The sequence below is a fragment of the Leptodactylus fuscus genome, chromosome 8 (genome assembly GCF_031893055.1).
Source record: "Leptodactylus fuscus isolate aLepFus1 chromosome 8, aLepFus1.hap2, whole genome shotgun sequence".
Taxonomy (NCBI): domain Eukaryota; kingdom Metazoa; phylum Chordata; class Amphibia; order Anura; family Leptodactylidae; genus Leptodactylus; species Leptodactylus fuscus.
The window spans coordinates 18,419,752-18,434,233 of NC_134272.1; the positions used below are offsets into that span (position 1 = coordinate 18,419,752).

The 14,482-nt window shown below is 42.1% G+C and overlaps 1 protein-coding gene across 1 annotated transcript; it reads left to right on the forward strand.

The window, feature by feature from the left end:
• Positions 1-2,645: 2,645 nt before the first annotated feature.
• Positions 2,646-11,470, forward strand: LOC142217146 (uncharacterized). Its single transcript, XM_075285336.1, has 5 exons — positions 2,646-2,989; positions 4,283-4,403; positions 6,327-6,400; positions 9,372-9,395; positions 11,091-11,470. The coding sequence occupies exons 1-5, from the start codon at positions 2,647-2,649 to the stop codon at positions 11,468-11,470; spliced, it is 942 nt and encodes a 313-aa protein (XP_075141437.1). The 5' UTR covers position 2,646.
• The last annotated feature ends 3,012 nt before the right edge of the window (positions 11,471-14,482 follow it).

Genomic DNA, 14,482 nt, shown 5'->3' on the forward strand with positions numbered 1-14,482 from the left:
CTTCTTTACACGTGTATTGGATATAGAGATACAGTTGTTGTTCCGTTGGTGGAGATAGGGTCCAACCCCGTCTTACAGGTAAGTAATGGAGCTCCACACACACAATTCGTGTTTTAACTGGTCATCATTTATTGTAGGGTATGAGTGAGTACTTTCGGTCCTTTGACGTTACTCAAAGGCCCGCATAACTACTGGTTGTACGCCAAATGAAGAGATATGCGCAACAGGGAAGAGCCAGTGGTTATGCAAAGTACAGTTTTAATTTTTGCGGTCCCGGACGGGCGGGAGGCACACCGGATCCTTCCAATAGGCATTTTCCCTGACCATCGCTGTACCAACATCAGAGCCTGAGGAAGGTCAAAGAACCGAAAATACTCACTCATACCCTTCAATAAATGGTGACCAGTTAAAACACGAATTGTGTGTGTGGAGCTCCATTACTTACCTTTACACGTGTATTGTGCCAAAATGAGTGCGTGTTTACTCCGTTTACCCTTAGGCTAAGTTCACACAAAGTTTTTTGGTCAGGGTTTTGAGGCTGTAATTGTCGTGTGAAAACCCCCCCATGTGAATTTACCCTAATAGCAGAGCAGGAAGGGTTAATAGCATAACCTATTTGGTGTCGCTGTAATCTAGAATATAGGTAACGTCAATTTTGGCAGCACTGTGACCACCATGAAAGTAAAAACAATGGCGCAAATACAGTTTTTCTGTAATTCCAACCTATTTAGAATTATTTTCTAGCTTACCAGTACATTGCATGGAATATTAAATGGTGCCATTACAAAGTACAGATTATCCTAAAAAAAAACAAACAAGCACTCATAAAGTTCTGTGAACGGAAAAAATAAAATATTATGGTTTATTGGAAGGAGGGGAAAAATGGCTGTGGCAGGGGGTGGGGGGTAATAAAGTACTTTATTATGAACATCCAATCATTTATTCTCTGGCCAAGTCAGGAGAGGCGGAAGTGGAACTTGGACATTGCGGTGGAACTTTTTTTGCCGTCATAAAAGTAAAAAAAGGTATGACAGAGGAAAGCATTTATCTATTATATATATATATATATATATATATATATACACACATATATATTTTTTTTTATGAAAGTGAATGCAGAAGTGCCCCAGACGTAGGGAGAGAAGGATGCGGACCCACAGCATGTGCTGTGCCGGGGAAGTTCTCACTGGACTTGATTGCTGAGGAGAATCAGTGGCCTCAGCAGCCACATAAAGGATCCAGTGACATACAGTATGTAATGTATAGTAGTGTGAACTTCCCTTATACTGTTTGTTCAAAATGTACTAAGAACATCTAGTTCATTTTTAATCAATAGATCCCTTTAGATTGTTAGATGGGTGCAACATGTCTCTTCTCCTTCTGCAAATATATTGGTCTAGTTACCAAAAGGCCCATAAACAGTTAATATTTTGACCTGGACCGCCCCACCCACTTGCTGCATCTCAATTATGACTAGGAAGTGATTTTCACTTTTGGTGAGGACGACATTTTGGACTTCCAACAGTGAGATTCTTTTGCTGGTAAGCAGTTTCTGCTCTCTTACATAAAACATGTATGCACAGACACATTGCAAGCTCTGCATCCCCCAGGATAGATACAATGTTTACATGTGCAGGTTTTTTTAATGCAATTTTTGAAGCCAAAACCAGGAGTGAATTACAAAGATTAGAAACTGCATCTGTCTTTATACTCTCTCTCTCCTTTTCAGAAAAAGGCATGTTTTTGGCAAAAGGTGAGTCATAAAAACTGAACAAAGCCTGATTAAAACCTAGACGTGTGAATATGCCTTTATTTTACTAGCTGAAAAAAAAAGTGTGTCCTGCTTGATCTTCAAGGGATTTTAATTCTTGTGCACAGGAGTGCGTATGATTTATTATGAGACTGATGGGGACTATTATGACTAGGATAGTAAACACCAGTCTTAATATCCTCAACCCAGTGACTGTACCAGCAGAATAATGAGCGCAGCTGTGGAGTATAATACAGGATGTAACTCAGGATCAGTACAGGATAAGTAATGTAATGTATGTACACAGTGACTGCACCAGAAGAATAGTGAGCGCAGCTCTGGAGTATAATACAGGATGTAACTCAGGATCAGTACAGGATAATGTAATGTATGTACACAGTGACAGTACCAGCAGAATAGTGAGTGCAGCTCTGGAGTATAATACAGGATAAGTAATGTAATGTATGTACACAGTGACTGTACCAGCAGAATAGTGAGCGCAGCTCTGGAGTATAATACAGGATGTAACTCAGGATCAGTACAGGATAAGTAATGTAATGTATGTACACAGTGACTGTACCAGCAGAATAGTGAGCGCAGCTCTGGAGTATAATACAGGATGTAACTCAGGATCAGTACAGGATAAGTAATGTAATGTATGTACACAGTGTCTGCACCAGCAGAATAGTGAGCACAGCTCTGGAGTATAATACAGGATGTAACTCAGGATCAGTACAGGATCAGTAATTAGAACATAGCAACTAAACCATCAGTATAATGAATATAGCTCCAAGATATACTATTGAATATCATTCGGGATTACTCTGGCGTATCTTTTTAACTAATAACTACCTGAATTTTATAATTTATTTTGTAGCAGTCCTATTTAGTGAGCCATGCAGTCACCTGTAGCTTCATCTGAAGACAGTGATGTAATACGGAACACTCTGTTCACATACAAGCCCGGATCAACAAGAAACTTTGAGGAACACGGCTTTAGAAGAGTTTGTCTGCAAGTTTTTGGCCTGCAGGGTGACGGAAAATCCTCGTTGATTAACTCATGCCTGTGTGTGGTCCATCACTTGCCATTCAGCAATGAAGCTGGTGCAGGAACATCCTCAGAACCTTTTACCACAGAAAGAAAGGAATACAAGCTGACAGACACCGTGTACATTACTGACAACCGAGGGCTACTTGCAGTGACAAAAGACGAGAGGCTGGAGCTTTCTGCGCAATTTCGTAAGTGTAAGACACGGGCAGTAAAGACGTTGTGGGAAAGAATGATTCTGACCCAGTACATTGTTTAGTTTTGTTGCAATAATCACCTATGCTGTTATGTACACCGACTTTAACCTCTGCAATATTTGCACTTCGCTTATGCTAGTCATTTGCCAACGTTAGATCAGATGTGCTTGTGGAAGTTTTCTTCTGGGTTTGTTACATTTAATAAAGACCTTTAAAACTAAAACTAAAAAAGTTAGGTACGCTTAAAGCATTATACGGCTGATTTATAGAAGAGGCTCCAGCATATATATTTCTATTATAACTCACAACAGAAAACTGGTGAGTTATAATGAATGTGTCAGGCCAAGGTCAAGGTGTCCCTCCCCCAACCCGGACAAATTCACACAATGTGGTAAGGTACAAACGGGGCTGTGGTGCACTTTTGGCGCAAGAAAGGGACTCGTGTCAAATGCATGCCACAATATACCGAAACACTGGTGGAGAGGAAGTTATACTTTTTTTTTTTAGGTGCACTAAAATTTCAATATCCATGACCTAAGTCATCATTATCAGATCAGTGGGGGATCTCACGCTTGGCACTCCCACCCATCAGCAGTTTGAAGAGCAGCAGCCTCGCCACTGGATATTAAGTACAGTGCTGTATATTGTAGAGTGGCTGTGCTTGTATTGCAGCAGCAGCTCTGTTTACTTGAATGAGACTGTTGCAAAAGGCCATATGAGGAATGGATGTGATGTCTCTGGCTTATGAAGTGGAAGCGGTGATTACTGAGGCTAATCTGTGGACGGCCCAGGAATCAGACCCCCACCAATCTAATCCTGGAAAATGACTTTAGGCTGTGGCCTAACATAGTGTAAATGCCGCAGCAAAAACCACCGCATTTCAGTCACTGCAAAGTGAATCCCATCCACACATTGCAGAAAAGTACCTGCAGCAGAAATGCTGCGATATCCAAAACTGTTGCGTTTTTGGAAATCGCACCATCTCAATTATACCTACAGGAGTGCTGTGGATTTCCTTGTAGGTATAATTGAAGCAAAAAGTGCGCAGAGTTTTCCTCTGCAGACTGTGAAAAGCGCTGAAGGAAAAACTGCAATACATTTCTGCTGCAGAGCTTTTTCGCTGTGTCCTGTTATGGTAAGGCTAAGACCCCACATTGTGGAAACTGCACTGCGATTTACAGTATCAGGAAAGTGAATGAGATTCTGGCTAATCCCATCTATACATTGCAGCTTTCTGCTTCCTTAGGGCTGCATATACTACTCTCTGTTTTTATTCCTCCCACACAGGTAACCTGCGGTCTACAGCCAAGGTGGATTGGAACTTTGAGCTGGAGAGAACTGTAGATCAACTTAAGGACAGATTCAACAATCATTGCATGGATTTCATAGTGCCAGTGTTTGTATGCAGGTACATCATCACCACAGCCATTATCAGGATATTTCCACTGTATAAACTTATATCCCCAGAATAAGTGTCTGATCACTGAGGGTCCAACTGCAGGAATCCCCAACAATCAGAACTGCAACTTTCTATGTGAACGGAGCAGCTCTATGCATGTGTGGCCACTGCTACATTCACTTTTATGGGATCAATGGAGGGTAACCTGTCCCCACTAGTGTGATCGCTTTTGGTGAGTTCACACGGGGTATTTTGGTCAGGATTTTGAGGTTGTATCCACCTCAAAATCCTGACCAAAAAGATGGCTCCTATAGAGATGAGCGAATAGTATTCGATCGAATACTCATATCGGTCGAATACCACGCTGGAAAATTCCATTGAATTCAATTCAAAAACCTCCCCGTGCTCCTCGTCCTGCTACTTCCTGAACTTGGAGGATCCAATGTGTGGAACTTTGGTTTCCATTGAAACCGGAACAACATTCTCGTTTATTCCCATAGACTATAATGGTATTCGATCGAATACTACTCGCTCATCTCTAGGCTCCTATTGAAATCAATGGGAGCCAGTCAGTTTTCTTTTCTGGGAGCCGTTTGTTCTGGCTCCTGGGAAAAAGAATGGACATGCTCATTCTTCAGGCGGATTGTGCCTCGCGAATTCGCCTGAAGACACTCCCTCTTGACTAGGCCCATTCATTTGGGCCTAATCCGGATCGCAGTGCCGCAACTGGATGCCGGTGCACTGCACTGCCCCATATTTTGGACCGGAACCTGAGGCGGCCTCCGCGTCAATTTCCGAAACAAAATACTCCGTCTGAACTCAGCCTTTGGGTCCCAGTGGTCAGACCCTTAGCGATCAGTCACCTGTGAATAGAGTATAAGTTTCATTATTGGGGCAGTGCATCTGAATCTGAGTTTTATGGGTTTTTTTAACTGTTACTATAAACTTCACAGTTTTTTTTCCTGTATATATACTTTGAATATAAAAAATAAAAATTGCACATAAAATGTAAAATAAAAGTCAATAAATACTCTGACTCCGCCAGCTTAACCCCTCACATGCTGTGATTAAGGGCCCGTGCACACAATGTAACGCGCTGCTCATTCTGACACATAAACTCGTGCCAGAGCCAGCGCTTCAAAACAGAATCCCATTGACTTCAATGGGTTCCGTCTTATGCACGCTACACATTGAAATCAATGGGAGGCGTTTTAACCCATTGATTTCAATGTGTTACGCGCGTTAAACGGAACCCATTGAAGTCAATGGGATTCTGTTTTGAAGTGCTGACTCTGGCACGAGTTTACGTATCAGAATGAGCGGCGTGTTACATTGTGTGCACAGGCCCTAATAGCGATCATGGCATCTGGGTGGTCCAGGGAAGAAAAAAAAACAAATCACACCCACTCCTATCTCCCTTTGGACAGCAGGGTCCAAGGGGTTGCCATAACCGCCTGAAGACTGAGCAACGCACTCTTGGCTGCCACTCGCTATTACATATAGGGATCCTATGTGTGATTCGATGCAGTACGATGTAGTGCAGTACAGTGCACTTGGGATCAAAGATCCTAAGGTTGAGTCCACTTATGAGACCAAGAGTAAAGAGTAAAAACAACCCTCAAAAAACATAAAATTCAAAGAACTCACCTTTTAATTTGAAAATAACCCACATTTATATAAACAAAATAAAGTAAACACTTTAGGTATCCCTTTGTGCACATAAATCCTCACTATCCGAAAATACTGTTATTTAATCTGTATGGTGAATGCTGTAAAGAAAAAAAAATATAACACAAACAACCACCACAATGCACAAATTAACATATTTTGGCCACCTCGCTCCAGTACATAAAATATCAATAAAAATTAATAATAAGTTAATTGGACCAAATGAGTCGTTAAGTAAAATATAATTTTTTTTTCTGGTTTCAGTATGGACCGTACAAGTAATAAGGCAGAAATGAATAAATGTAGCCCTATATTAAGAGACGCCTTTGAAATAAGTGGTAAGTATGAAAAGCTGAGAATGACACCATTTACATTTAAAGAGGACCTTTCATAGTTTGGGGCACAGGCAGTTCCATATACTGCTGGAAAGCCGACAGTGCGCTGAATTCAGCGCACTGTCGGCTTTCCTGATCTGTGCCCCAGGTAAAGCGCTATCGGTCCAGGTACCGTAGCTCTTCACAGTCAGAAGGGCGTACCTGAGAGTCTGTCAGGAACGTCCTTCTATACAGCAGTGCCTATCGCGCTGTAGGGTGTGAGCGGGGAGGAACGTCCCCTCCCTTCCTGATAATACTTGTCTATGGAAGAGCACTGTGAGCAGAGGGAGGGGGCGTTCCTCTCCGCTCACACTGTACAGCGCGATAGGCGCTGCAGTATAGAAGGACGTTCCTGACAGACTCTCAGGTACGCCCTTCTGACTGTGAAGAGCTACGGTACCGGGACCGATAGCGCTTTACCTGGGGCACAGATCAGGAAAGTCGACAGTGCGCTGAATTCAGCGCACTGTCGGCTTTCCAGCAGTATATAGAACTGCCTGTGGCCAAACCGATGGAAGGTCCTCTTTAACAGTGATACATTGTGAGCAAACATCTTTAAAAAAAAAATAAAAAAAAATCTAAGGTAAGGCTGAGGCCCCACATTGCGGAAACACAGCTATTTTTGTTGCAGAATTTGTTGCGGTTTTTTGAGCCAAAGTCAGGAGTGGATTGAGCAGAATGGAGAAGTATAAGAACTTTATATAGAGTTCCCATTCTTTTTGTAGCCATTCTTGGCTTTGGCTAAAAAAAAAAAAAAATCGCAACAAAAAAAGCTGCATTTCCGCAATGTGGAGAGTCAGCCTTAGGCCGGAAACGCTGCGATTTTCCCGCGGCGGAGACGCAGTATGTCAATTACATCTACGGAAACGCCAGAGGCTTTCCCGTAGATATAATAGTAAGGGCTCGTTCACATCAGCGTTGTCCACTCCGTTCTGCAGGTTTCCGTTTCCTGCATAAAACAGAGCAGGAGACGGAAACCTGCAGGAGTCTTTCTCACACATTCATTTCAATGGGTGAGAAAGCTGTCCGGCCGTGAGCGGCGGTGAGCGTTTTGCGCTCTCCGCCGCGAAACCGGGTTTTTTAATCCGGACACAGAGTCGGACATGCAGTACTCTGTGTCCGGATTAAAAAATCCGGTTTCGCGGCGGAGAGCGCAAAACGCTCACTGCCGCTCACGGCCGGACCCGGTCTGTGCTTTGCGTCTTCTGGCATGCAGAAGACGGAAAGCACAGAACGGAAGGCTGAACGCAGGTGTGAACCTAGCGTAAGAGAAAGTCAGCGGAGAAAAACCACAATGCGCGGGGCCTTAGCCTTATAGAGGTTTCACTTATACAGAGATGTCTGTTTTATTCCATAATCCTATTAATATTATAAATGTGAAAGTTTGTGAGTTTGTGTGTTTGGATGTTTGCATGTTCGGATGTTTGTTCCTCAATCACGGAAAAACCGCTCCACCGATTTGGCTGAAATTTTCCACAAACATAGTTAATACACCCGATTAAATAATAGGCTACTTTTCGTCACAATAGCGCACATACGTTTGTGCCAGGACCCCCACAAAACCCAAACTCACACCACCATCTCTGCAATCTCACACACTTTGGACCATAGCAAGCCACAAAATTCATATTGCCCTCTGCAGCCTCGCCCCTAACCCCACACAATCACATTCACATATACTTTACCACTTTGCCCCTCACCTTAACGATACTCCAGGAGGCTCTCTTTAACGCTCCGGAGCAGCCATGTTTGCCGACCCCCACCGCTCTGACAATCTGTGACACCGCCCACCCATGTAAATACCCCTAGGCGGTCTAATAAATGCAAAAAAAAAGTTTAAAAAAAGTTAAAAAAAAATATAAAAAAAAAATAAAAAGGATTAAAAATTCAAATCACCCCCCTTTCCCTAGAACACATATAAAAGTAGTTAAAAACTGTGAAACACATACATGTTAGGTATCCCCACGTCCGAAATCGCCCGCTCTACAAAGCTATACAAATATTTTTCCTGTTCGGTAAACGCTGTAGCGGGAAAAGTGGTCAAAAGTGCCAAACCGCCATTTTTTCACTGTTTTGATTCTGATAAAAATTTGAATAAAAAGTGATCAAAGCAATAACATTTCCTGAAAATGGTAGAACTAAAAAGTACACCCGACCCCGCAAAAAAAGACGCCCTATACATCCCCGTACACGCACGTATAAAAAAGTTACGGCTGTCGGAATATGACGACTTTTCCCCAAAAAATTTTTTTAACACAGTTTTGGATTTTTTTGAAGGGGTCACAATGTAAATAAAACCATATAAATTTGGTATCCCCAGCATCGTAACGAAACACAGAATACAGAGGACATGTCATTTTGGTTGCACAGTGAACGCCGTAAAACCAAAGCCCGTAAGAAAGTCGCAGAAATGCATTTTTTCTTGAAATCCACCCCATTCTGAATTTTTTCCCTGCTTCCCAGTACATTATATAGAATAATTAATGGTGGCATCATGAAGAAAAATTTGTCCCAGGAAAAATTAAGACCTCATATGGCTCTGGGAGCGGAGAAATAAAAACGTTATGGGGTTTAGAAGGAGGGGAGTCAAAAACGAAAATCAAAAAATGCCCTCGGCGGGAAAGGGTTAACTTCAAATACTTCTGTCCCAAGGTCACTATGTACAGTTTCTCACATCACCGTATATATAGCAGCTCTAATACAAATTAACTTCAACACAAAAGTCTCACGGATTCTCTGAATTACAGCAAAGACAAGATACAAACTTACATTTCATATCCCATACCTTATACATACTACGAAAACCTTACCCACGCCTGTATATACCCACTGCTACAATCACCGCAGACGAAGTCGCGGGTAACAGCTAGTAGTATAGTATGCCTCATAATATAACAATTACAAAACACTTTATAATTCTGTCTTATGCTATCAGGGTCCATCCACACGGAGGAAAATGGTGAGGAATTTGGTGTGGAATTTTCCACGCTGAAAATAAAGACTCCCATTGATTTCATTGGGTTCCTCTAGCTTTTTTTTCCAGTAGAGGAAAATTCCGCTAGTGGAAAAAAAAAAAGCTATCAGCACCCATTGAAATCAATGGCTTTTTTTTCAGTATGGAAAATTCCACACCAAATTCCTCACCATTTTCCTCCGTGTGAATGGACCCTCACTCTGTTATTCCTCCTATAAATTTAGCACTGTCAAAGTGGTCTAGACCGTACCAGACTGTGCAGGTACACTCCTCCAAGCTAGCAACACCCAGCTAGCTAACTACTGTACTTATATGTTTCTAGGAAAGATAACAGACAGACTTCTAAGAACAGGTGCCCCATAATCTATATATTACGAGAAATACTATTATATACTAAAACAGACATCTCAGGATAGATGACAGCGACTCTTTAAAGGGGTTGTCTGGCAGACAGTTTATTTCAGATCAGATATCTGCACTGATCGGTTGACTACAAGCCTGCTGTAAATCAGAACTAGCTACACCGTGTACTTACCGTGTAGGGGCTGGGCCTGGTCACTGCAGCTCTCCTCTATTCATCTGAATAGGACTTAGCTGCAGTATCCAGATACAGACACTATATAGTGTACATAGCAAGGATACTGTGCTAGATTCTGGTATGCAACATGCCCTGCAAACAGCTGACTGTGGAAGTGTTTAATAAAAATATAATATATGACAATAATATAAATAAACAAACAAGGATGACAGAAGGATACCATATGACAAATAACACAACAATCAAGTTATATTCTGTATTATACTCCAGAGCTGCGCTCACTATTCTGCTGGTGCAGTCACTGTGTACATACATTACATTACTTATCCTGTACTGATCCTGAGTTACATCCTGTATTATACTCCAGAGCTGCGCTCACTATTCTGCTGGTGCAGTCACTGTGTACATACATTACTTATCCTGTATTATACTCCAGAGCTGCACTCACTATTCTGCTGGTACAGTCACTGTGTACATACATTACATTACTTATCCTGTACTGATCCTGAGTTACATCCTGTATTATACTCCAGAGCTGCGCTCACTATTCTGCTGGTACAGTCACTGTGTACATACATTACATTACTTATCCTGTACCAATCCTGAGTTACATCCTGTATTATACTCCAGAGCTGCACTCACTATTCTGATGATACAGTGACTGTGTACATACATTACTTATCCTGTACTGATCCTAAGTTACATCCTGTACTATATTCCAGAGCTGCGCTCACTATTCTGCTGGTACAGTCACTGTGTACATACATTACATTACTTATCCTGTATTATACTCCAGAGCTGCGCTCACTATTCTGCTGGTACAGTCACTGTGTACATACATTACTTATCCTGTACTGACCCTGAGTTACATCCTATATTATACTCCAGAGCTGCACTCACTATTGAGTTTGGGATGGGAAAGAGCAAGCTGACTCACATACAAAAATAACATTACAGCTGAGCCCCTATAACGTAGAAAAGGGCAGTTAATTAGTCTCACATTTGATTATTGTATAGGACACATGGTATAGTATCAGATCACTACAGATTACCTTTTATAAAGCTAATAGGAGATGTGTTAATGAATTCACATGTGCAGAACATATTTATATTCACTTATATTCCATTATTTCTTTTGAAAGGATTTTTCCCTATTGTTGTCCTCACAAAACCTAAAACTCAAAATACTGCTGAACCCCTGAACACAATAGGAAACCTGGGCTGTGATCATATCTTCGTTCTTAATAACTACACCACCACCAATTCTGCTCGAAATGTGGACACTGACTCTATAATTCTGAAGTTCCTGCACACCTGTCTGCAAGAGGCCGATCGAGGAATACAGAAGAAGCAGAACTTAAATATTCAGGGCGAGTTTGTAAAACAGGCAGCAGATCAGATTAAAGCGGAGATTAAGAGGCAAAAAGAGCCGCCTCCTGTGATCGTAACTGAAATTAAGCAGCCACAACCTCTGTTTGGACAGCCACGTGGAGGTGCTTTTGGAGCAAGGCTGGGCATTTAATCGAAAAACTTAACATCAACCTGGTTAACCGTCGTTACAATATTCACGTGGTTCTACCTGCAGCTTCAGGCTAAGGCCCCATATTGCAGAAATGCAGATGATGCGAATTCTGTTGCCTTTTTATTAGCCAAAGCCAGGAATGGATTGAGCAGAAGAATTTCCTAAATATTTCTCTTTCATTTTGTAGATATTAATGGCTTTAGCAAAAAAATACAAACCCCAAAACAAACATAAAATCTGTTTCCGTAACATGAGGCCTTAGCCTCGTTCAGACCTCAGCGGTCACATGATGTTGTGACACTGTGTCATTACACCTTGACGTCAGTATAAGGGTAAGTTCACACAGAGTTTTTTGGTCAGGATTTTGAGGTCGTATTTGCCTCAAAATCCTGACCAAAAAGATTAAATCAATGGGAGCCGCTCAGGAGCTTTGTTCAGGGTGCCGGGTCCTGGAAAAAGAAGCGAGGTGCTCATTCTTCAGGCCTGAAGACACTCCCTCCTCCGGACTAGGCCCATTCATTAGGCCTAATTTCGGAGCAAAGTGCGCAGCTGGATGCCTGTGCAGTGCACCGGCTTTCAGTCGCGGCTACCTGGTTTTTGGATCGGAACCTCAGGTTCCAATCCAAAAAACCCAGTGTGAACGTATCCTAAGGGTAAGTTCACACACAGTTTTTTGATCAGGGTTTTGAGGCTGTATTCGCCTCAAAACCCTAACCAAAAAGACGGCTGCCATTGAAATCATTGGGAGACGCTCAGAAGCGAGGTGCTCATTCTTCAGGTCGAGTCTCCTCGTGATTAGGCGTGAAGAAACTCCCTCCTCCGAACTAGGCCCATTCATTGGGCTTAATCCGGAGCCTACTACTCTGAGCTGACATCCTTGCCTCCGTCTATTGACCTAGCAACCATTCTACTCTAAAGGCCCTGTATTTACATATGTTATGAATGGAGCCTAAGAATGCTTCCTCAAAAAGAAGGGTTAATAGTTTATTTTTGTCAATTATCAAAATTAAGTAAATGAAGAAAAGTATATCCCATCGATATCTGGTGTGTCCTTTGCCTTCCCTCAATTCTTTTCGGTACTTCCAGACTTTTGGCAAAACATGGCAGGGAGGTTGTTCCTGCCGCCATCTTGGAGGCACAGATCTTCTGTGCATGTAGGCTTGCTCCAATCCTTCTGTCCCTTCTTGTCATGCCAGAAAGATTAGATTGAGATCAGGGATATATCTGTGGGGGCTTTAAACAGAAAGTTCACAGAGTTGTCCTCTGCAGACTTTCTGTTACAATTATATCTACGGGGAAGCTGACGACGTTTCCAGATATAATTGACATGCTGCGATTTCAAAAACAGCTTAGCAGGTACTGTAAAACGCAGGGATTTTTCCCTTGGCATTCCCACTGCATAAGCCATAAGCGTGGCACCCCTAATCACGTACCCACAAAAATACTTGTAGGATTCTCTACATTTGCATGTGCGAGCCTGTGCCGCAAATACAGACCGTAATAGGACCTGCTTCATATCTTGCAGGTTTCTACAGACTGGACACTGATCTGTAAAAACTCCCGACGTGTATGAGGCCACTAAAATGAATGGATCTGTATATAGTGCCCACAATTATAGATCCTAAATGGCAACTATATATGGAAAACTGTGATGATGTGCATGAGGCCTTGCTCAGCCAACAACCCTCCTCATACACATAAATCGCTTAGCTTGGCCTGCTTATTTAACAAGGGAGAGGGTGACAATAGGTACAGAGTTTGCAGAATCTTATACCCCAGAGGAAAAAGGGATGGGATTCATGACCTACAAATAGTGTGCAAGGACATGAAGACATAATGGGGGATCGTATATTGGTTATATACACATAAAATAGTACCAGTTTATTACGTTATTACTATAGGACATGAACGCTTTCTGCAGATATGTTATCAGTCAGGCAGAACAACATGAAAGAACAGGTTTAATTCACAATGCAAATCCAAAGAAACATCAAGAAAACAATCACAATCTGTTATATCCAATGACAAAGTAGAAATCGGAGAGCTCAGCATGGAGCAGCTTGAAACAGATCATCAGTGAAATACAGCAAGGAAACGCACTTAGCAAAGGTACTGAAGGGGGTGGGGTAATCTCAGCAGGCTGAAAACTGTGGGAGACCTGCAGAGATTGCTAGTATGGCCCTGACCTAAAGGGGCCTTTCCATCCAATACAATCATGGCAAATCCATTCGATGTACCGTAAGTGTGTTATAGATTCTTATGTCTCAAGAATGGAGTCAAGAATCCCTGTCCTGTCAAGAGAGCTCCAAAAACCATCTAGTGAGCTTGCGTCGTCTGTTTTTAGGACTTCCATAGAAGTAAATGGAGAAAGCCATAAATGCAATATAACTTCTCCAGTCCCATTGGTCTTAGGATGGGGGCTACAGAGCTGGGTATCCCATAAATGTGTGAGATGGGTAATCCCTTTAAGCAAAGGATGTAAAGCATAATCCTGGCACCTCCGAAACAGTATGGTTGATCACTAAAAGACTAAACAGAGGTCCATCCTCAGGCCATGCATTACAATAACATGACATTTCCTGGAAAACGAGAGCTAGAATCACTTGTGGGCCAGTTTTTTTTTTTTAACTGAATATGGTGCTTGTTAAAGGGATTTTATCATTCAGAAAACACATATTTCACTAACTCTACATTGAAACAGCCTTTATAAAGTCCTACCTTTGTTTCTGTTTTCCAGGAAGCAATTTTGGTGTAAATTAGTTTTTTTTTTTAGCAGATATGCAAATGAAGATCACGGAGCACAGAGGGTATTCTCCCTGTGCTCTGAGCACAGCAGCATCATAGCCTGCAGTGTGTTCGCACCCTTCTCCAGTCCGTTGTATTTACGCCCCTCTAATGATCAGCTCTCTTGTTTTGCTGGGTCATCAGCACTGTCAGACTTCAGCAAAATCGCAATCTCGCGCATATGCTGTCAGCTCTACCACTTTGGGTTCAGGCAGAGCCGACAGTGCA

What these genes read in the sequence shown, in the direction of transcription:
- LOC142217146 (XM_075285336.1), top strand. Translation starts at nt 2,647, where the DNA reads ATGCAGTCACCTGTAGCTTCATCTGAAGACAGTGATGTAATACGGAAC. An exon ending in GGAGCTTTCTGCGCAATTTC is followed by an intron (nt 2,990 to 4,282) that starts GTAAGTGTAAGA and finishes CCTCCCACACAG; the next exon opens with GTAACCTGCGGTCTACAGCC. An exon ending in GTGCCAGTGTTTGTATGCAG is followed by an intron (nt 4,404 to 6,326) that starts GTACATCATCAC and finishes TTCTGGTTTCAG; the next exon opens with TATGGACCGTACAAGTAATA.